The sequence below is a fragment of the Elgaria multicarinata genome, chromosome 6, assembly GCF_023053635.1.
Source record: "Elgaria multicarinata webbii isolate HBS135686 ecotype San Diego chromosome 6, rElgMul1.1.pri, whole genome shotgun sequence".
NCBI lineage: Eukaryota > Metazoa > Chordata > Lepidosauria > Squamata > Anguidae > Elgaria > Elgaria multicarinata.
Genome location: NC_086176.1, coordinates 84655857 through 84679351, shown reverse-complemented (window position 1 = coordinate 84679351; position 23495 = coordinate 84655857). Strand labels below are relative to the sequence as shown.

At 42.6% G+C, this 23495-nt stretch overlaps 1 protein-coding gene across 3 annotated transcripts in view; it reads right to left on the bottom strand.

Moving 5' to 3' along the window:
• The window catches only part of IQGAP2 (IQ motif containing GTPase activating protein 2), a 174620-nt gene extending 157780 nt beyond the window's left edge, over window positions 1-16840 (bottom strand). Inside the window, exon 1 of one of the 3 annotated variants that reach the window (XM_063127952.1) lies at window positions 16182-16840. In XM_063127952.1, the coding sequence (XP_062984022.1) occupies window positions 16182-16233 (52 nt within the window). In that variant the 5' untranslated portion in view covers window positions 16234-16840. Of the gene's footprint in view, window positions 1-14964; window positions 15044-16181 lie in introns of those variants that run through there. The other 2 variants (XM_063127949.1, XM_063127951.1) reach the window with 2 other exon arrangements.
• Window positions 16841-23495: the final 6655 nt, after the last annotated feature.

Sequence of the window (23495 nt, the reverse complement as noted above, 5' to 3'; positions counted from 1 at the left end):
TGCACCATTAACATTTGAAATGATGAATTCAGCTGGTACAAAACAGGGCAGCCCGCCTATTAACAGGGACTGGCTGGCAAGACCATATCACGCCAGTCCTTCTACAACTTCATTGGCTGCCAATCCAGGTCCGGCCCCAATTCAAAGTCCTGATACTAACATTCAAAGCCCTAAACGGCTTGGGTCCAGGTTATTTGAAGGAACGCCTCCTCCCATATGTGCCTGCCTGGACCTTAAGATCATCTACAGGAGTCCTTCTCCGCGAGCCCCTGCCAAAGGAAGTGAGGCAGGTGGCTACTAGGAGGAGGGCTTTCCCTGGTGTGGCACCCCGGCTGTGGAATGAGCTCCCCAGAGAGGTTTGTTTGGCGCCTACAGTGTACTCCTTTCGTCACCAGCTGAAGACCTTTTTATTTTCTCAGCATTTTAACACTTAGTTTAACTTAAACTTAAACTTTGCTGTTTTAATTCTATATTTTAACCTATATCAATTTTTGCTGTGTGGTTTTAATCCTGGTTGTGCTTTTTATATTGTATTTTGTATTCATGTTTTTAAATTGTTGGTGTTTTTATGCTTTTCGTTTAATTTTTGTGAACCGCCCAGAGAACTTTGGCTATTGGGCGGTATAAAAATGTAATAAATAAATAAATAATAAATAAATGAATTAAGCAGAACAGTAACTCATCATTGGAAGTATCCACACTAGTAGCATACCAACCTAGGGGCTTGCAGTACTGGAATATGCAGCAGTGGAGGCTGGTAGCTCTGATGTCAGTGGGGCGGTGAATCCAACCTGGGTTTCAGTCAGAACCAGTCAGAACTCTAAAGGAGCTATCCAAGGTGTTCCCATGTCTTTTGGGACAGTTTACTCTTCCTCGGGGCAACTTCAAAACAAATATATAATCCTCTACATAGCCTAGCAATGTGAGTGCATCATAAATTCACTAGAATTACTAGTACTACTTGTTGTTATTGTTGTTTTTAACTTGTTTATTGTGTAAGCCTTCCTGAGAAGGTTTTGTTGTAGGGTGGCGAATAAATATCTTACATAAGTAAGTAAATAGAATCCCTTGCAAGCTACAATTCCTCCGCAGTAGGAGCTTACTGTTAGTAAGGCTTTTAGGCTTAATGAAGGCCAAAGAACAGCTCTCCCATTTACATTGCCTTACGGGTTGTGCTGATGGAAAGTAAGTGTTGGGGATGGGAGAAGACGGCAGCTTAGAACGTCCCATGTTTATTTTAAGCCTAAATTTTTAAAAATCCAAGAGATTTCGGCTCAGATCACACAAACATTCATTCTTTCTCAAAGCCAATTGTCAGTTTGCTGTGACATTACGCTGTCATTTTCATCTGAGGAGTTTCTGAGAAGGACTTCCCTTCCCCCGCCCAAAATGTGGAAATCCAAGGAGGTATCCACAGAGAAGCTACTAGTTCCCAAGCATTTCCTTTTGTATGGCAACTCTGAACATGGAGATTTAGGATGGCCATCTGCCATTTTGGGGGATTTTGATCCAAAAGACTTAAATTCAGGAATAGCTGGGGAAGGGTGTATTTATTTATTTAAATTATTACTATCCCACTCCTCAACCAAGAAAGATTTTCATGCAACCAATAAAACAAGATAACCACTGTCCATAGGCTTGCAGTCTAAAAAGGCATGACACACAAGGAAAAGGGGATGGGAAGAGAAGGGGGGATGAAGTACTCTTTCAATGGGGCTATTGAAATGGCCCTGCTTCCCCTCTCCAGGTGAGCCTGGTGTTGAGATTTGACTCACACTCAATGGCGCTCATGCTCACATGCTAGATTCTACTTGGGAGTGAAGGGAAGAATTGCTTAAGGCAGTGTCGTCGTCGTCCCCCTTTCTCCATCTACTCCCTCCTTGCCTCATGCCATCAATTAGCTCATCACATTACTATTATGCAAAAGCCGTGGTCTGGTCAGACATAGAAAGAAGAACCATGCCATCACAAGCCCTGAGTGAGTCAACTGACAGCAGAGAAAAGTGGAATGAAAGGGATCACAATGTACACTCATTCCCCTTCCCAACCATGTTGGTCTCTCCTCCATAGCCAGCAGCAAATTAACATAACAGCTCTACTTGATCAGACTAGGGGTTCCCTCAGGCCCAGTTTGCTGCAGTGGCCTTTGAGTAACTTTCAAGCGGATTAAGAAGACAATAGCCCTTCCTTCTTGATTGCCTCCAGCATCTGGTATTTAGAGGGGAACTGCCTCTGGACTTGGCCACCAAGACCTCCATGAATTTGTCTAATCCTTTTTTTAAAGTAGCCTTAGCTAGGTATGGACCCCTAAGCTAGAAGACATCATTGAACCTAATTCAATCTAATTCTGAAGCCTTGAACCTGAGCACCAGTTTCCTCTAGGCGGCAATTTTCCATAATGGAGAACGAACAGCATAGTCCTCATGTTGATGTAGGAACACACATACAGGCCTTTTGCATTTGGCCTCTGCCATTTTCTGTGCAGCCTGCAGAGCCACAGGATGTCCTTGCCACTTTTCCTGACACCCAACTGATCAGCCATTACCTTACAGGTGGGGAACAGATTGCAGTTTCCCTGCTGCTGGCTGCATTCTTGGTGTGTGTGTTAAGAGAGAGTGGGGTGGGGTGTTAAGCCTCTCTGCACACCCTAATGATCAGCAGCAGCATCTACATTTGTATACCACCCCATAGCCAAGGCTCTCTGGGCAGTTTACACAGAATAAAAACACTTAAAAACAATATACAAAAATTTTAAACCACAAACACATATAAAAACAAACCCAGGCTAATTACATATTGCTAAATGCCTGGGAGAAGAGGAAAGTCTTGACCTGGCGCCAAAAAGATAACAATGTCAGCACCAGGCAGGCCTTGTCAGGGAGATTGTTCCGCAATTGGGGGACCACCACAGAAATGGCCCTCTCTCTTGTTGCCGTCCTCTGAGCTTCCCTCAGAGTAGGCACCTGGAGGTGGACTTTGGATGTTGAGCACAGTGTACAGGTAGGTTCATGTCGGGAGAGGCGTTCCATCAGGTATTATGGTCCCAAGCCATGTAAGGCTCTATAGGTTAAAATCAGCACCTTGAATTGGGCTTGGAAACATACCGGCAGCTAATGCAAGCAGGCCGTAGTGGGTCTTATATGTTTGAACCTTCTGGTCCTTGTTATCACTCTGGCTGCTGCATTTTGCACAAGCTGCAGCTTCCGAACTGTCTTCAAAGGCAGTCCCATGTAGAACGCATTGCAGTAATCTAACTTGGAGGTTACCAGGATGTAGACAACTGAAGCAGTTGTCCCTGTCCAGATAGCTGGGCCACCAACCGAAGCTGGTAGAAGGCACTCCGTGCCACCGAGGCCACCTGAGTCTCAAGTGACAGAGATGGTTCTAGGAGAATCCCCAAGCTATGAACTTGCAGAACCACCTACTAACAGCATCTCAGTCTTGTCTGGATTGAGTTTATTAGCCCTCATCCAGTCCATTGTCGCAGCCAGGAACTGGTTCAGCACATCTAAAGCCTCACCTGATGAAGATGTAAAGGAGAAATAGAGCTGCATGTCATCAGCATACTGATGACAATGCACTCCAAAACTCCAGATGACCGCGCTCAATGGTTTCATGTAGATGTTGAACAGCATGGGGGACAAGACTGACCCCTACAGAACCCTATACTGGAGAATCCACGGGGCTTTATTTATTTATTTATTTTATTTATTTATTACATTTTTATACCGCCCAATAGCCGAAGCTGAGCAGTGTCTCCCAAGCACCACCTTCTGGAGCCAACCCATCAAGTAGGAGCGGAACCACCGCAATGCAGTACCTCCCACTCCCAAGTTGGACAGTCATCCCAGAAGGATACCATGGTTGATGGTATCGAAAGCTGCCAAGAGATCAAGGAGAATCAACAGAGTCACACTCCCCCTGTCCTTCTCCCAACATAGGTCATCATACAGGGCGACCAAGGCTGATTCCGTACCAAAGCCAGGCCTGAAACCCGACTGAAATGGATCCAGATAATCGGTCTCATCCAAGAGTGTCAAGAGCTGGCTCGCAACCACCCACTCAAGGACCTTGCCCAGGAATGGAACATTTGCTACTGGCAGTTATTAAGATTGTCAGGGTCCAAAGAAGATTTCTTCAGGAGCAGTCTCACTACCGCCTCTTTCAGGCAGCCTGGGACCACTCCCTCTCGCAAAGAGGCATTAATCACTTCCCTAGCCCAGCCAGTTGTTCCATCCCTACTACCTTTTATTAGCCAAGAGGGGCAAGGATCCAATGCAGAGGTGGTTGCACGAACCTGTCCAAGAACCTTGTCAACATCCTCGATCTGCACCAACTGAAACTCATCCAGAAAAACTGGACAAGACTGTGCTCTGGATATACAGATAGCTGTTTCCTCACTGCTATTAGCAGTGGGAAAACAGAGATCTGTATCACAATTGCTGGGTGGGGGACAGGTAAAGCCTTTCCCTCCTCCCCCAGCATTCCTGTTGCAGACTGCCAGTATCAGCAAGGAAACAGCAGTATGAAAACCTCCCTCATCTCATCCCCTGATCTCAGCAGGCAGGGAGGGGAGGCTTAAGCACTCCCATACTTGCGTACTTAGGGGTGTTTATAGATTCCATGCATGCATGGCCTCTACTCCTCCACCTGGCCCATGCATGCAGCCCTCAAAGCCGAAAAAGTTGCTCACTCCTGTAGTAAGGCAGAGGATCAGCACAAATTAAGATATTAACATTTCTCACTGTGTTTTCATGATTATGTAAGCCAGAAACAAAGGGTTACTTAAGGCAGCTTCATTAAAAAAATTAAAAAGCAAAATGTTATTGTTACTGTTGTAGTTATTAATACTCAATTTGGATTTTATTAAACAGTGTGATATTATTGTGCAATTTGATTTATTTTTATTCAGATGTAATAAGTGGGTATCAATAACTGGATACATGATCCAGGTTTTCCCTCCTCAAGTAGAAGGGAAGGCATAATTGCCATCTGTCAAAAAATATGAAGAAGTACCTGTGGGCAGAGGGAGAAGGCTGAAAAACAAAATATTTGCCAGACATGTAATTTCCTTCTCTGGTTAACACTCAGGTAGCCCCCACCCCCTTCTGTAAAAAAAAAAAAAAAGTAGATGACTATCTTGGTATATTCTCCCTGATATCTAAGAAAACCTAGGGCCAAAAGGTAGCAACCCTATAGTGACTGCTTCACAAGTGCATCTCATCTCAGGAAAATGAGTTATGACCTGCAAAATTACACACATCACTCAAAAATTAATGCAAGAGCCTTGTTTTAAGGCTAGCAATACGACTGAAGTGTTAAAAGAGTAGTATCAGAACTATGCAGCATTATCAGTTCTCTTCATTCTTATCTTTTGGTTCTCACATATGCAGGCACTAATCACTCTGATGCAATCAACGCTCATGTCAGAAAGAAATAGTAATATCCCTTTAACAGGATGTTCTACTCAAAGCAAATGCAGGGTTTAAAATAAATAGGTAGAGCCTGACCCTAACTTGGGTGGGGGAACTAAACTCTATCAGACAAGTAGCCCTATGATTTGAGTTTGTGGCTGGCACACCCTAGCTCCAAAGGAACTTTGCCTGTTTTGTTTACATATAAACACATACAAGAGATAAAAGAACAAAGAGTTTTGTGGCACCTTAAAAACTAACAAATTGATTCTCATGAGCCTTTGTGGACTATAGCCCACTTCATCAAATGCATTGGGCATTAGTCACCAGAAGCTTATGCCAGAATGAAGTTGTTACTATTTAAGATGCCAGTGCCACACGGGTGTCATTTTTTTTCTGCAATAGACCATCCTGGCTACCCTCCTGGAATTGCTACAAAAGATAGATATCAATAACTGGAGGCCTCAGGAGCAAATCTGGATTCCTTAGCGATTTGATCTAGCCCCTCAGTCCCCAACTTGGAGGCAAGAGAATACACGCAAGTCCACTTTGAGGAGCCATCACCTTCCATCACCTCCAAAAAGAGCCCCATTAAAACTAGTTGCTAATGTGGGCTGTTGGCATAAAGGAAAGTTAATGGTAAGAATAGCCCTAAACGTAGTATTTTGGTTTATTTGCTTGTTTGTTTTACAAGAGTATTAATACACTTAATCTGCATCTCTGAAGTGCAATATCTACATCACACGCTACACTTCACTTGCAAAATTAATATTTTGAGCTGTAACATTTAATATTCTCTTGCCTTTCATTCCTAAAAAGACATAAGAGTTGCTAATATAATTAACTTATAAACCAATTTGAGCTTATAGAACCAGAACAAATGCATATATTGCACACATACTGTACATTTCAAGTGTTTTCAACTCAGGTCTATTACATGACACACAAAGTAAATGAACACAGTGTATGTGTTTTAAAATTATATTAAAATCTACTGTTGTACTTCAGAATATATAATACGTTTAGTATATTAGCCCTTTCTGTTGTAATCACATTTCATAAGACTTAGAAGATGTTTGAAGAAATGGAGGTAAAGCTGAGGTAAAATAGTAATGTTTTGTTTCACTAATTGAGGGTCTGAACAGGTCAACATGAAGAAAAATGTATGCTTTTTATTCAAGGCTTGTGCCTGATGAGAGTTACATTGTAACTATAGTGTGCTGGAAAAACAGCAGTTGATGTTACCACTAAAAGGTACAAATGAAGCCAGGTTTCTGTCTTTATATATGGGAAAGTAGAACTGAAATTGGTACCATCTAGTTTTTGTGAACCGCCCAGGGAGCTTTGGCTATTGGGTGGTATAAAAATGCAATAAATAAATAAAAATAAATACAAATACCATCTGATTGGAGAATAAATGAACATTCTAAAGATGCCCATTGGTCCTTTGTCTCCTAAGGCCCCCACCAAAAGGCAAGATTTTCTGCAATATGCCATTGAATAGTTAAAGCATCTCTGCATATAAGGAAGTTTTAAGGGGCAGAACACATTGCAGAATAAACTGCCTATTAGTTTATAAAATCCATGGTTAGACAATACGTTTAATAAGACAAACAAAATGTCACAAGATCATGAGCAAATTTTCAAGTTCTCCAAAACTCTTCATCAAACTGGATGTGAAGCAAGAACAGACAGGGGAAGCTGAGTTGATATTTAGTCAGACTTGAATTAGGAGGAGATCGCAGAATTATAGTGCAAGCCTATATACTCAGAAGTCAGTCCCATTGATTTGAAAGAGGCTTACTCCCAGGTAAATAGGCATAGGATTAAAGCCTTAATTGGATCAGGCTTTACTACTGGGACAAAGGAATACACAAGACTTGAAAATATCAAATCCAGCAGTTACCAGGAACTATCACCAGCTAAATACACAAACTCCTCATTAGATACAGAACAGCATTAAAGAGAAACACGGCAGTTTTTATATTAGAAAAGCTGTAGATTGATTTTAGATGGTACACTAGGTAAAAAGAGTCAATAGAAGCTCAAATCAAACCCTAAAAGAAGGTCCATCTTTGGATGGCAGAAAATCTTACTCCTCCAATTTTAGAATCCCACTCCTAAATGGCTAAATTGGTATACTTCAAGACATACAAAAAGCAAAAGACATACAAAAAGTGTTGGTCCCTAAGAAAAATCCCCAAATCCATGGTCAGGCAACTGTGAACCAACATAAAAAGTAATACAGTCCTGAATAAGCAAGTTTTCCAGAACTTTTCATCAAGAATAAAATCTAGCCCACTGAAGAATTTTAGACCTTAAAACCTTGCTTACAATTTTGTAAAATCTTGGTTGGATCTTCTAAAGACATAGGTTGACCATGAATATTAGGATTTATATTATGAACTGATGCTTTGCTTTTTATGAGTCTATACTGAGTAAAGGGTACTTAAGTGATTTTCCTTCAGTTAAGTTCAGACAGCATTATACGGCCATCCTGGTATAGCAGTTACTCATTAACCTTGTAAGAAAATGCGGCCAAAATTACAGCAATCAATACTTACACCTAGCAGAGAACTATTTGCAGAAACCCACAATAGTTGCCAAGTGCCAAGGGTACACCTAGAAAGTACACACACAATTTACTTTTTTTCCCCTTTAAGGAGGAAGGTATTCTAAGCTGGAAAATCCATATTATATAAATGTTGTCATGATATCCACTGTGGAAACCATATATTGCAACTGCAACAATCAAGATCAAGTTAAAGACATAACTTTCCTTTGAGAGCAATGGGATTTAAGCATGTGCTTAAATTACCCCATTTTAATCAGCTGGACTTTCAAGTACTTCACTTGGCTAGATTGTGCTTGGAAAACAGTTAATGGAAAATGGCAGGAGCTCTTTTAGCATGTGGCACACCTTTGCTTTTTACTCAAGTCTACATGCAGCCTTTGAATTTTAAAAGTACCCCCTTTTCAAATTGTAGCGGGATGGTGAATTGAGAAGTTCATCTTATGCAGGTCTCACTATGAAGTCAAGCATCAGTAATATTTAAATTGAAAGGTGGTCACAGATGATACAATTGAATTGCTATTGGAATTGTGGTAATTATTCAAGGCAATTCTCTTTAAAGTCTTCATACAGCACCCTCATATATTAATTACAGTATAGATGCACAAAACACAGTATTTTATTCAAATCCAGTAAAACTATGCACTAAGACATCGATAATTTGTCAACCAAACTCATTCTGAAATTTATTAGTAAAGAATTGTTTGTCATTATCATATATAAGTAAATGCAACTTGTTTTTACCTATTACGCTCATGCCTTAACATTGTGCAAATATACATGTGCTCACACACTTGTTTCATTTATTTTAATTTTATATCCCACCTTGGATACTTTGTTGAAAGGCATGCTACAAATGTGAAAAATAAATATAGAAAATTGAGGATGAGAAAAAAGAAAAGACTGCCCAGACAAAGGCTGCATTCAGACAACATGATAGCCAACAGTGGGGTAATAATCCCACAGTTGTTTATCTAGGGGGTACTCCCCACACAACATGATAATAAACAAACCATGGTGTGAGTTGACTATTAGTCCATGCTGAGTTGACTCACTCATCCCCTGCCCTCTCTCCCCCTCAGTCCTACCACCAGTATCCCATCAGCCATTGTGCCAAAAATCTATCCAGCCAGCTTTGACCGCTCTTGCCTTGCGATTTTCTTGCTGACAAAATAACCAACCGTGCCCTCCACACGATACGATAACGGACAGTGGTTCAAATAGCCAACTCCGGTATTTTGGCCAAATAACCAACCATTGGTTAAAAAACTCCCACCACACAATGTGGTAACCCACAATGGGTTAAATAACCAGCTGTTGACTATTTAAACCACAGTTGGTTATCGTGTTGTCCAAACCCATTCAAAAAGTAGGATTAATGGACACAAAAATAAAATGTAAAAAGTTCAAGCCTTGTGGAGGGCAGAAAAAGCACAAAACAGAGGAAAAGAGGGAGAAAAGCTGACGTCTTCTCCTTCAGCAAGAGGTAAGCTGGGAGCTACCTTCCTCCTTGTGCTTCCTACCACAATCACAATAGAGTATTTTAAAGTGCACTGAAAAGCTCCATCTCATCCACCCACATTCCTACACTCACTAGCCAGCTTTGCAGTCTGTGGCAGAAGTGAACTATACTTAGACCTATTTTCACTGATACAGTAAACCTGTTTCTGTATTATATCAAAATGCAGGTAAGGACTCACATGACTGAATAATATGAAATCATGGAGAATGCTAATCTCAATCCCTTCTCTCCCAAATGCTGGCTTTCTATGTGAAATGAATTATTTTGTGCGAAGGAGCAGTCATCCGAACCCACACACGCATCTGAAATGATACAGCTTTTCCACCTCAGTGAGAATTAGGCCACAGTGTTACAGATTGCACTTCCCCAATTGATGAGAATATTCAGGAGTGACAATATAGAATTTATTCCCTTTGGGGAAGAATGGAGATTTGGTTTTTTTCTTTACTAGGGTCCACAAATTTTGGCTTGCCTTCTCAAATTTTGTAGCCATCAAGACCTCACTGTTCCTTCAAGTGTGTTGGAGGATATACATCATAGCTTAGAGCCAGAGCACAGCATGAACACTGGGACAATGTCCCACCTCAATATCATGCTCACGAGTAATTCCAGAAGTAGCCCATGTCATGCTGGACTTTCAAGTTACATCTTATCACCTTGGCTATGTATTTATTTAGTATAGTTTCGCTTCATTCCTCTAATACTGAACTTGGGTGGTCAAATCAGCCTGGAAGCAAAACACAACCACCGTAAATGCAAGTTGTGTTTTCTACATACTATACGGACTTCCTAGCTACAAATAAGTTTAAAAGCTTGTAAATTATCAGATATAATAATTTACAAGCTTTTAAATAAAATAAAATGTCCTTGCAAACTTGCAAGGCTTATAGGAAATAGCAGAAAGAAAAGGAAATATTAGTGTAACTTAGTTCATTGTCCAAAGTTGGAACTTTCAAGCTCATACTAAGCCAAAGACAGCATCTCTAATATTTGCTGCTACTTGTTTGATGAGGGTGCTACCCAGGCCATAGCTAGACCTAAGGCTTACCCCTGGATCGTCCAGGGGTCAAACCTGTTCATCTAGGTGACACACAGGGCATCCAGCACTCAGGCAGGGGCGAACCCTGGAGGATCCCAGGATAAACCTTAGGTCTAGCTGTGGCCCCAGTCTCAGTTAAAATCCTGGATTTTTCCATTATTTTCTATGAGAAGTTATCACTTTGGTCCTAACAAAGGGGGAAAGGGGGAACTAAAGGAACCTGAAGTAGGGTAGATTGTTACATCTAGAAAACTCTATGGACCCCAAAGACAATCAAGGAGTAAAGAGGAATTGAGCTGCTTAACCCCTTCACCACATATGACATCCTGGAGATAAACATAAGTATGGAGAAATGCATGCCATGAGAGAGATAGAAAGCTCTCCTCTCTGTGGTATACTCCCCCATTTCAGCTATTTTATTAATTGCATTTATAGCCCAACCCTCCTCCAAATAGCAATGCCCAGTATTCATGGATTTCTCTCCCTCCCATTTTATCCTCACAACAACCTTATAAGATAGGTTAGGCTGAGAGATGGTGACTATCCCAAAATCATGTCATGAAGTTCATGGTTGAGTGTGGATTTGAACATGAGTCTCCCTGTCATTGGGTATATTAAAAAATTATGAAGTACTACATATTAATATTAAGAAAAAGGAGGAGGAGGCATCCCTGACCTTGTACGGCATTTTAGAGGTGCTCCAATGACTTAGGAGGTGCAGCACACCTGTGGGGATGATCCTCACTTTGGAGTAGAAGTGGGTGATGAAGTCTAAAAGCTCCATCCGACAAGCGTTTTATTGCATGCTCATTACTGGGCACTCACGGATTCCTCAGAGGTAGCTCACATGACGTCATCTGCCTCTTGTGCCCCTTCCACCCCTTCTGGTCTTCCTTGCGCCGCCAGAAAAACACCAAAATACTTTTAAAACCAAAGTTGCTGCTCTCTCCTACTGTGTGTGGGAAAAGCAGCATGTTCACAACAAGGGACTGAATGACCCTCATATACTTTGTTCAAGCAGGAAGTAACTGAGAGTCCACAGAGAAGCAACGTTAGCCAGCGTCAGCCAGTGTTTCTTCCAAGGTGTGATGGAGCTATAAGACTCACCATTCACCACAGCAAACAAATTTGCGAATATATTAAGCACAGAGGAGCAGACAGGAACCAAACAATGCTAGTTTGTAAAGCAACCCCAGTTCCCATCAAAGCAGAAGCAGTATTTAATAGGCGCCTCCCCCAATTCCTTTTTCCATCTGGCTGCAAAAACAGATACCTGTTGCTGGCTACAGTGCAATTGTGCTCTTATTGGTCCTGTTTAGATGACACTTGAGGCTCTGTGATTAGTGAAACTATGGTTCTCTGGCATTAGCACTAACCACTAGCTAGGCTGTCACACACAACCCTTTAAGCCATGGTTAGAGCCACTAATCCTGCAAAACGCATCGCACAAGTCATCTTAAACCCTGCTGCTTAACCCAAAGCCTTAACCATCAGGGTTTAAGGTGTCTTCTGAACAAGCCCACTGCCACACACAAGTCCATCTCACCCCCACTCCAACTGGTAGTAACCACAAGCCTTGACAGACCATTGAAAAAATATCTTCCAGACATTAGTGGCCATTGAGGAACCATTAATTGCTTCCATTGGGTGAAACCCAATTGTGTCCATCCACTGAGGTTATGGCATCCTCCAGCAGAGCAGATTTATTGACCCACCCCGTTTCTCCTTCACTAGCTCCAAATCTAATCTGGATGCTTGGTGGCACTTCTGGGGCAGATTTGAGGGGCATGCAGCAGGGAGGAGAGGAAGGGAAAGATCCATCATACAAGAAGTCTGCTCAACTTTTAGTCTGCAGTTGTTATTCATTCAACTGGACACAAGCAATCAAGTACACAAAAACAACCATTTAACAAAATAGACTAATTTAAGGCATGAGCTCTTCCAGGGGGGAAAATCCACTTCAAATGTAAAATGCATGTAATGAAGTAGGCTCTTATGAATGATCACACAATACATCAACCTCAGGTGCTACAGCATTTTTTAAAATTCTCATTAACTTCATATTCAGAAGAGTTCAAAATACAGTAAATTACAAAGTACAGATCCTGGTAAACTGTCATTAGCCTCAATAGAGGCAATTTTTAAAAATAAAATATAATTTGAATTAAATTCAAGTACAGATAACTGAAAAAATCTAGCAGTCCTAAAACCTTCAAACATAGAAGTTAGCTAGGCCAGCTCAAGTCTGATTGACATCTGTCAGCAAAAGTTTCTACTCAGCAAATGTTGTAAAGCATGTGTCAAACAGACCCAAGTGTCAGAAATAATGGCCATTTCTACACCTGCTTTCCCCCCCCCCCGGGATCATCCTGGGATCATTCCTGTGCATATAAATAACACACAGGGGATCCCAGGAGCAGGCAGGGACGATCCCTCCATTTTCCTGGAATAATCCTTGTAGAAAGGGCCAATGTTATGTAAAACTTAGGAACTCAAAAGACTTGACCTTAAAGCTTCAGATCATCTGTTTTCTGTGTATGACTTTGGAGATTTTGAAGGCTGCTGTATGCATTATGTTTCCAACATGTACATAGAAACAAAAGGGCACGCAACACAAGAAGATGTATGATCAAGGTAGATGGATGTGTTTGTGAGTCTGGATTGAACCTTGCTCCTCACTGTACTTGTTGCCACAAAACACCAGGAGTCGTCCCCTGTCTCACTTCCCCTGCCTGAGGAATATCATCTACTTTTTATGAGGATATTGCTATATATGAAAAAAAAATTGCCGGCATCCATAAAGCTCAATGACAACTTTATAAGAGTTGCAGTTTAACTTTAAGTGTACCCATCTTGCTTGCAAATACAAAATCCATCCGATGGTTAGATCAATATAAGTTACTTTTGGTCTGATGTTTTGACATATATCTCATGGGGTGGGTGGGCTTATCACCCACAAAACACAACAGAACAATTAAGAAAACACCTAGAAGTAGTTTTTCTTTTGGTTTTTTAAACTTCCCAGTATGGTAACACTCAGTCATTTTAAACTGAAAGGCTGGTATGTTTCCTCTTTGCATGTCAGCACATATTTCTCACAACATTAAAGGAGGGACAATAAAGTTACAAGAAAATGAGGTGCAAGTCCAGAAAGATTGGCAAGGGCAAGACAGTACTTTGAGCTTAGTTTCCTTCATGGTCACATGTAACATTAAACAGTATCCCCTTTGTAGGCCGCTTACTAGTTACTCCATTACTGGCTGGCTTCTGTCTTTGAATGCCAGTTTACTATCATTAGTAATACTATGCATAGTATTCAATACACCTGAAAGTAACTGAGGCTCAACTAAAATCTGCTCTTGAAACTGCTCCCATAGCTTGCCTCTGCCAAAGAAGAACAACTGTTTCCTCTGTTTTCAGCTTTATGTTACTATCAGTCTCAGAAAGGTACATCTTTTTTCAAACCACTTCCTGGCTCAGTCTAAAGGAGGACTCTGAACTTGTGCCATGGAGCAACGTAGTGTACTTTCTGTAGGCAATTATTGCCAGAGAAAAACAGAACACATCAGCCCAAATGCTAGGCTTCTTGGGGATATCAACAGAAGTACAAGGTGGTATAATTCAGATTTACAGGAGGCAGAAGGAGGAAGTGGGGCCATCACACTGTGTCTGATATATCTTTTTTCCTGTTATCTGGGGGACTCAGTGGCAACTCCCAGTAAAGTCACAGAAGCCTTGTGAAGCAGAAGGTAGCTTCTCAGTTCAAAGCACTCTGAAGAAAGTTGACAATCTAGAACTGCAGGGTTATTGAGAACACTAGTGAGGAAAGGTACTTGAAATAAGGTGATTTTTATACAGTTTTGATACAAGTAATACAGTTATGATATGATGCTGTACAGTTGATATAAAAATTAGTCACTTGGAGGTTTCCTCGAAGTGGGACACCTCAGGCCTGGAAGCAAAGCTATGAACGTATTATACGCTTTAGCATCCAGGCCCCCACTTGAGGCTAACACTGAGGGTGCACTGAGGATACAGGGCTAGCAATTAGAATTTTATGCTAGCTCCTTGAGCTCCTTTTGAACTCTGCCAGTACAAGGAATGGGAGTGGTTAGAGTAAACAGTACTTGCCTATTGCAATATCATGAGTTTAGTAGCATATGCAAGTGTGGTGTGGTAAACAGCTGCAACAGTGGGCATGCCTGTACTGACAACTCAGAGCGGTTAACTGTCAAGACTCCTCCCTGCCAAGGAGCCCTAGAAATTATAGCTATGAGGCAGTGTCAATGCACTTTAACTCAGCAATCTCAGCACAATCCCAATACTAAAGTTCACAGAAACTACTCTAGAAGAAAACGTAACACTCAGACAAGCTCTAGATTTAGATTGCAAACCTAATCAATGGAATAGTAAATACCTGTGATGAAAAGTGCAGGTTTCCAACCTCTCAAAGGTCAAATGAATGGAACTCCTCACTTTGGCCTGAACCTCTAAGACAGAGGAGAGGAATGTGTGGCATTCCAGATGTTTTTGGACTGCAACTCTTTATCAGCTCTATCCAGCATAGGCCAGTGGTGGGGGATGATGTTGTTGGGCTGCAACTCCCATCTAGAGTGACCCACATCCCTCCCACCCACTCTAGGAGAAGGAATTAGGCAAGTGGGACACACACAGAAGAACTTTCGTTAAACAAAAAAACATACAGATGTGTTTATTCCATTGCACAGAACCTACAACTGGGCATAACTTTTCTTTTTTGCACTGTGCACCTCTTTGGGGGAAAATGGCAGTTTGAGGCTGCAACCCTACACTCATCTGGGTGTAAGTGCCCTTTAACTCAATGGGGCTTACTTCTGAGTTAGACGTCTATAGGATTACACTACCAATCTGTGAAGCAGCCGTTTGGACTTACTCCAAAGTAAATGCCCCTATGTTGGCAGCTTATTGATCACGTATGGGGCTTCTTTTGAAGTAAATACTTATAGGATTGCCTTAAAACACAGCATATCTAGAAACTCTATGGCTGGAGCAATTCTCTCAGGCAATACACGCCACGAAACACGCAGGCACAACTGGTCGGTTTAAGGCGTCTTAACCGTGTCCGCGTCCGATTTAGGTCCCTGCAGAAACTCCGGCTGCATGGCGAGTCCTCAAAAAACAAGCGGGTTCTCTTTCCGAGAGAAAACCTGCTTGCTTAAGAGGATCCCGGAGTTATACGACACCTGTGCAATTTTCTTGTGACACCTGGAGCCGCGGAACCTTTCCTGCAGTCGCTGTGGAAGAAGACCGGGGGGAGGAGGGGGAGAGAAGCCCATCCTCCAAGCCACTCAGGTAACAAGCAGCTTTTCTCCAGCAACAGGTGTTTCCCGTCGTCGCCACCACAAACAGCGCCCCCAAGGACACCCCCCGCTCGTACACGTGTCCCCTCCGTGAGGAAGCCTCGGCGCCGCGCGCCCTCTCTCTCCTAAGACCGCCTGAAGCCCCATCCCGAAACCTCGAGAACCGAGGAAAAGAACGGAGGGGGGGGGAGAGAGGGAGTAAAATGCCACCGTCCAGACCAGGTGCTCCATTTTGGCCCAAGCTCTTGAGTTGGCGGCAACCGGGACAAGAAGTCCAAGCCAAGATTCAACTTACAGCCATAGCGGGGTCTCTGCAAGGCCGGCGAGGAGGGCTCCTCATAATTCATTCTCCTGGGGTGGTGGGGAAGCCGGGTGTCGCCTCGGCGCTAACAAACTTCGCGAAGCCGCCAGCCAGTATAATCCCTGCTCCGGGTGCAGCGAGACCTTTCCGTGTCCTGTAGCCGCCGACGCCGTTCCAAACGCGCGGAGACACACACACACACACACACACACACTCCCACCGCCTCGCTGCTGCTGCTTCACGCACACTCACTCCCTGCCTCTTCCGCAACAAGCCCAAGGCAGTCTCGGCGCTGGCGGTAGTGGCAGACACTCTCTGGCAGTCGCTGCTGAGCAAGCCTGAGGCGCGCGCCTCTCTGCTGACGAGCGCAAAAGAAGTTCGGAGCAGGCTGGAGGACGCCTCTCGGTGCCTTATCCTTTCCCTCCCCCCTCTCTGATTCGCTCCTTCGCCGCCGAGAGCCGTCTCTTTTACCTGGCCGCCTTACACGCGCCGCTCTCTCGGGTCGGCTGGCGGCGGCGGCGGCGGCACTGCTATGAGAGAGAGGGAAAAGCAGCGCGTTCTTGCGCGCAGTCAACTCTGTCCTAAAGGAAGGGGCCAAACTGAACTCTTTTCTCCACTCCCAACGCGCTTCCTCTTTCTTTCTTTCTTTCCTCTCTTTCTCTCCCCGTCCCCGTTATTCCGGGGGGCGAGGGGTGGGGGAACATTGTCTGCTCCACAGCGACCCCTGTCGCCTGCACCAACGGGCGACGACGCAGCCGGGTGGGCCGAGCCCCCTCCTCTCCTCCCCTTGCAATCTGCATATATGACTCCGGCTGCAGGAGGCCCCGAGGGATGCTTCTAGCCTCGGGGCTCTCAGGGGGTTGAATGTTTTTTACTCCCTCGCCACAAACCCGGTGTGTGGCTTGCGAGGTTTGCAGTGCAGGAATTTAAAACACACACACACGCACGTAAGGAAGGAAACAAAAGAACGATCCTATTTCTGGCCCAGGCAGTTGCTCGGTTACGCCGGGAGGCTCTTTCCCTCCAAAGACACTCCGCCAATGAGCACCTACTTCCAGAAATAAAACTTATTGCCAGCGCTGCGAAGCTCACCTTGGTCATGTGATTTATGCTTCACTGTTACAGTCCGAGATACACTAGCATCAGGGGCTCAACTCGAATATAATAAGACTAAACAGCCTTCCCCAACCTAGCAGCCTCCAGCTTTGTTGGACTACAACCCCCATCATGCTGGCTGGGGATGATGGGGGATGTAGTCCAACACTGCTGGAAGGCGCCAGGTTGGAAAAGTCTGGGCTAAAGTGTTCCTCAGCATCAGAGGAACAGAGACCCTTTCCTTTACTAATGTGCAATTGCTCACTCATCAGAGTCGGTCTGTGACTGCAAATCGTTATCTGAGTGTAAAATGAGACTTACTTAAGAGTATACATGTTCTAAGTGGAGAAAGGCCACAATCCAACACAGAGTTAAAATCCCAGCCAGAAATCAAAAGGTGTGGTTTCCAAATCATCTTCACTTTTTAGGAATGAAGCCCTCATTCAACCTTTTAGAAGATCTGAATCCACAGTCCTGTGGCCAAAATAATGGGCATTAGCTGCATGGTGTGACCAACAATTATGTTGTACTCTTTCCGGTGCCAGGTGAAGACCTTTAAATTTTCCCAGTAGTTTAGCATTTTATCATCCTAAACTTTAAACTCTGCTGTTTTAAATCTGTATTTTAAATCTGTAAAATCTCTGCATTGCTGCTTGGTTTTATTCTGGTTGTACTTTTGTATTGTGGTTTTATATTGTGATTTTAGTTTCTGTATTTTATACTTCATACTGTACTCTATGATTTTAATTTTTGTGAATCACCCAGAGAACTTTGGCTATTGGGCAGTATAGAAATGAAAATAAATAAATTCCAAATGTTCACATGTGAACAGATGTTAATGGGTCCAACTTTCAACATAACCTGTGAACATGACCCTAGACTCTAGGGTCAAGCTCTAGCTATAAAGAATACAAAAGTGTCCCTATTATCTGTGACTTGTTTGCAGTTGGACTCTGTGACTCACTGCTTCAATGTTTAAAAAATATTACGGAAAATAGAGACTACATTATTGATTGCTAGGCTTTGGCCCTTGTACACAAACAACCATAAAAGGCTGCCTTCTGTCAGAGGCTCAAACCAAAAACAACTATTGACTTCAGAAGAGTACAGCTTAAGCAACTGATGAATTGCAGCCTAATTAAACAGAACAAGCAAAGACGACACTGCATGCTCTGGTGGGTTTCCGTTACAGTAGCAACTGCAGCAGACCCAGTATTTAATTTCCCGACCATACTTTTCATCAGGCCATTCCCCTCTGTTGGAGGACAAACCTGTGTATGCCACAAAGCCTGTCCAGAGTCTTCTAAACTAGCCTGCTGCTTCAGGTGTGGTGGACGACATTATCCCATCACCAATGTTGAAGGAACATTCAACTGCTAGACCACTTGGCTTCTGTCCTTGGAATGGGGAAATGCACCATTTCATCCTTTGCCTCAGGTTGCAAAATGTTTTGGGTTGTCCTGTACACATGTCAGAGCATCGTGGTTAAACTCAGAAGCTAGATTGGGCAGGACTGGAGGAATGTGGAAGTAAAAAAAAGAACACAGCCTTCTTCAGAAGATATTTATTTATTTATTTATTACATTTTTATACCACCCAATAGCTAAAGCTCTCTGGGCGGTTCACACACACACACACACACACACACACACACACACATAATAAAACAACCAACAGGTTAAAAACAAAAAAAGCCTTAACCACCGTGGTTTAAGGTGTCTTCTGAACATGGCCATGAAATACTTTGTCATATTTTCAATTAATTATTGACAAGAGCCATTCCCTTAGTGAGTAACTTCTGCAAAGTAATACTCAAGAAGAGCTTAGTTGGGTAGAGCTGAATCATCAATCCAAGAATAGAATGACAACGAAAATACATTTGAAAACAAGAAAAACAAGACAAATCAGGAGAAAAGAGTGCAAAATGTGCATTTTACAGATAAGATGCCCCTCCTTTTCCGCCAACACTCCAAATTCAATATATCCTTCCCAAATCTTTCACCACAGACATAATTTTCTTTAAATTAAATACATACTTGTGGGATAATATACTGATACACATTTTTTGCCACCCAACAAGTGACAGATTTCAGTAACAGATAAAATTAGATTCTTCATTACAAAATAGCATAGGGCTAGATCTAACATCACATTAGCAGCCGTTCACTAGCACAACAGGACTTTCTCTTCCACCCACCCTGGCAGCCTATCCCATTTTCTGAAAATCTGCTCTGGACAGTTTCCTAGCCCTTTGGAGCAGAATCTGTGTGTGCAAGGAAGAGAGAATTGTCCCCCTTCAGGTTCCATTGATGGAACTGCTTCTGTCAGAGGACTAGTCAGAAATGTTTGATAAGGCAAATTCACATAAGACTTTGGCAGACAAGATTTTGTATCCCCACCCGTGCATACAGGCATGGTGACACCACAAATTAACCCAGCCATAACTGATCACAGTCCATGATAACCTGAGCAACCGGTGTTGATATCTTTCCACATGATGAGCTCCACCATGGTGGAAGTCAGCAGAGAAAAACCATAGGCAAATATGGCTGCCATTGGCTGGGTTTTCACAAATACCTTGTGCGGAAGTATAGATCAGACCATTTGGTTTGATTAGCATAAATAGAAATAGAATATTTGGTCTGATCTCTCTTGCGCACACATACACACACACACATTTTTTTAATTCAGAGAGATATTACAGTGTGTGTGTGTGTGAAAGAGCAAGCAAGAGAGAGCAAGTATATTCTATGTTGTTTTGAGTACAGCAGGTTTTCTTTCCACTGATGTATACAGAACAGGTAGCTCAGAGTTGCACAAGGGGCTCCCAACATAAACATATTTTAATTAATTTAAATATATGTATATAAGCAATGGCTGACCCTTCTCCACCTGTAAGAAAAATCCTATGAATGTTGTTCAGTGCTATAACTGAAGAAACGTTTCAGAATTAGAATTATCGTGCTTCCTCTCATTTCAGAAACATTATGAAACACAGAAAGAGGAACTGAAAATATATTTTAAAACAACACAATATAAACCACATCACATTATTTAGACATAGTTCTAAAATGCAAGTACCCTTCACCATCTCATGTTTCTTCTCTGCAACCCAAGAGATTTTGCATGTAGAAGAAGGCTACTGCTATTTGGAATTCTTGAGTAGCTTAACCAGGGGTGACGCAAATGCATGTAGTTGATTAGAAAGGATTGTTGTTGAAATAACACCATTAATGTTATTCTTGCTACTACAATACACTTATTTAATTGGTAAATCATGTGCTACAGCTAGGTGCATTTTGATCCAAGAAAAGGAAAATTCCAGTTGTCTTTTTGAAATTGTTGTCTTTAAATGGATACAGATTGGAATGCTTTGCTTTAGTTTTTATGTGAAGGAAACAGAAACTGTGATTTGTAACTGAAAGGTCATTTATTTGCAAAAGGGTCAGAGAACTACTTCTTGGGTGTGGCTCTTTTACAGTGCCACTGTGAGAAGGGAATTAACTTAATGAAGGCCTTCAGAAATTAGAACGTTCAGACCGCTTTCAGCAAATAGATAATTAAATCTTAAGAGTTAAGGGTTTGGGACTCGGTTGTTTTTGCTACACAAATATTTGTGCAGACAAATTAGTTTGTCTCCTAACCCCCCTCCCCAAAAATCTTTGATATTGTTAAAAGTACAATCTTATGCACATTTACTAGGGAGTAAGACCTCTTGCACTTGTTAGAACTTACTTCTGAGTACACATTAGGGTGACCATATGAAAAGGAGAAAATGGCTCCTGTATCTTTAACAGTTATTATTATTATTATTATTATTATTATTATTATTATTTATTTATATAGCACCATCAGTGTACATGGTGCTGTACAGAGTAAAACAGTAAATAGCAAGACCCTGCCGCATAGGCTTACAATCTAATAAAATCATAGTAAAACAATAAGGAGGGGAAGAGAATGCAAACAGGTACAGGGTAGGGTAAGCAGGCACAGGGTAGGGTAAAACTAACAGCAGGTGGCATTTGTATATATGGAGAACCTGGTGAAATTCCCTCTTCATCACAACAGTTAAAGTGCAGGAGCTATACTAGAGTGACAAGATTTAAAAGAGGGCAGGGCACCTGCAGCTTTAACTATTGTGAGGAAGAGAAAATTTCACTAGGGCCTCATCTACACCAAGCAGGATATTGCAGTATGAAAGCGGTATATAAAAGGCAGGAGCAACACTACTGCTTTATAGCAGTGTTGAAGTGCATTGACAACTGACCATGTGTCCATTGACACAGACCATGTACCACTTTCATACCACTATATCCTGCTTGGTGTGGCTCCTGCCTTTTATATATCGCTTTCATACTGCAATATCCTGCTTGGTGTAGATGAGGCCCTGGTTCTCCATATATACAAATGACACCTGCTGAAATTCCCTTTTCTATGCAACTGTTAAAGATACAGGAGCCCTGTCCTCCTTTTCACATGGTCACCCTAGTACACATGCATTCCTACAATAAAACAAGAAACAAGGTAGGGTCAAATCCTCAGAAATAGTAGGTCTAATTTGGCAACATTTAGACATGTAAGTAGCCTTATTAGTTTTGAATATTTTTCACAAGAAGGAAAAGCATTTGTGAGGTGACTTTCTGGTCAACATTTTGCTCACTTAATCCAAATTAGAAGTGTTCATAACCATTTAATAATTTACTCCAGTTTTTTAATTTGCTTAGAATTGCTTAGCCTTTTGAGATTGCAATCCACTGCACACTTGCTATCAAGTATGTCCCACTGAGTAGGATCAGACTGCATGGTTTTACTTTCAATCTTGCTGTTGAAGCACAATTATTTTACTGGCAATCATGTGCTATACATAGCATGGGTGAACATGCACATATCATTGTTACTGCATTCAATTATCATATAACACATAGAATCATAGAATGGTAGAGTTGGAAGGGGACTATAAGGCCATCAAGTCCAACCCCCCACTCGATGCATTAAGGTGATCAGGCAGGCATTGTCAGAGAATACCCTGCATCAACTTTCACAGGCCCACAAAGGGAACAGGACAGGCTTTTAGTCTGCAATCACCATTTTGAGGTAGGGTCTAAACCAGTAGTTCCCAAAGTGGGCGGTGGGATTGCATAGGGGAGTGTTAAGAGGCAAGGGGGTGCTAAGAGGCAAAGGGGCGGCAGGGGGGCGCTCAAGGTGGTCTTTTCCAAGAAGCATCTCTCCAGAAGGTCTTAAAACCCAGGGACATTTTTATGGGAGAAGGTAGTTTGGTCCCAAGCCATATAGGGAAAGAATCCACACATGTATTAATACCGTTTAAGAAGAGTCCTTTTAATGGTGAATTGAAATGTTTCAAAAGCACCAAAACGCTAATGAAGAGACATACCCTGCTTGGTGTGCCCTGCCACGCTGGCTGCAAAACAGAGGTGTTCGCTCTCTTTTCCCTCCCTCCCTCCCTTGGCAAGCCTGTGGCAGGTGCTTCCCACTTAAAGGGGCTGCACACAGCATGGCCCCTTTTTCATTCTCAGTTCCTCAGCTCAGCTCCTCCGCCTGGGTGCCCAGACCAGCAGAATCCAGATTAGTGTGGCCCCTTTAAATGGGAAGCATCCGCCCCAGGCTTGCCAAGGGAGGGAGCGAAAAGAGAGCGAACGCCTCTGTGGCAGGGCACACCAAGCAAGTTATGTCTCTTTATTTGAGTTTTGGTGCTTTTGAAACATTTCAATTCACCATTAAAATGACTCTTCTTAAACGGTATTAATACATGTGTGGATTGAGGAGAGTCTTGTTGGCAGCACGGCTACGGACAACTCAGGCTGATGGAGCGCCTCTCCCAGCAAGACCCTACCCAAATATACTACACTCATCATGTAAGGCCCTCCTCAGAGTGCCTCTTCCTAGCAGAAGTTTGCAAAAAATTGAGGTTTTTCTTTTTAAAAAAATTAAGTTAGGATACTGCTGTGATTGACCTGCTTTTTAAGCACATGCGTTCTCTTGCAGCAGCATTTTGGCCCTGCCGGGCGCTCCTTAGCACAGCGCTTGCTGCCACCGTTAACCCCTCCCTCCTCCCTCCCCAACCCCATTGGACTCCCAGGGGGCACTGGGCATGAGTTTGTGGAACCAAGGGGGCGATTACCTGAAAAGGTTTGGGAACCACTGGTCTAAACGGCAGACTTCATGGCTATATCTAGGCAATTTTTGGATTGTGGG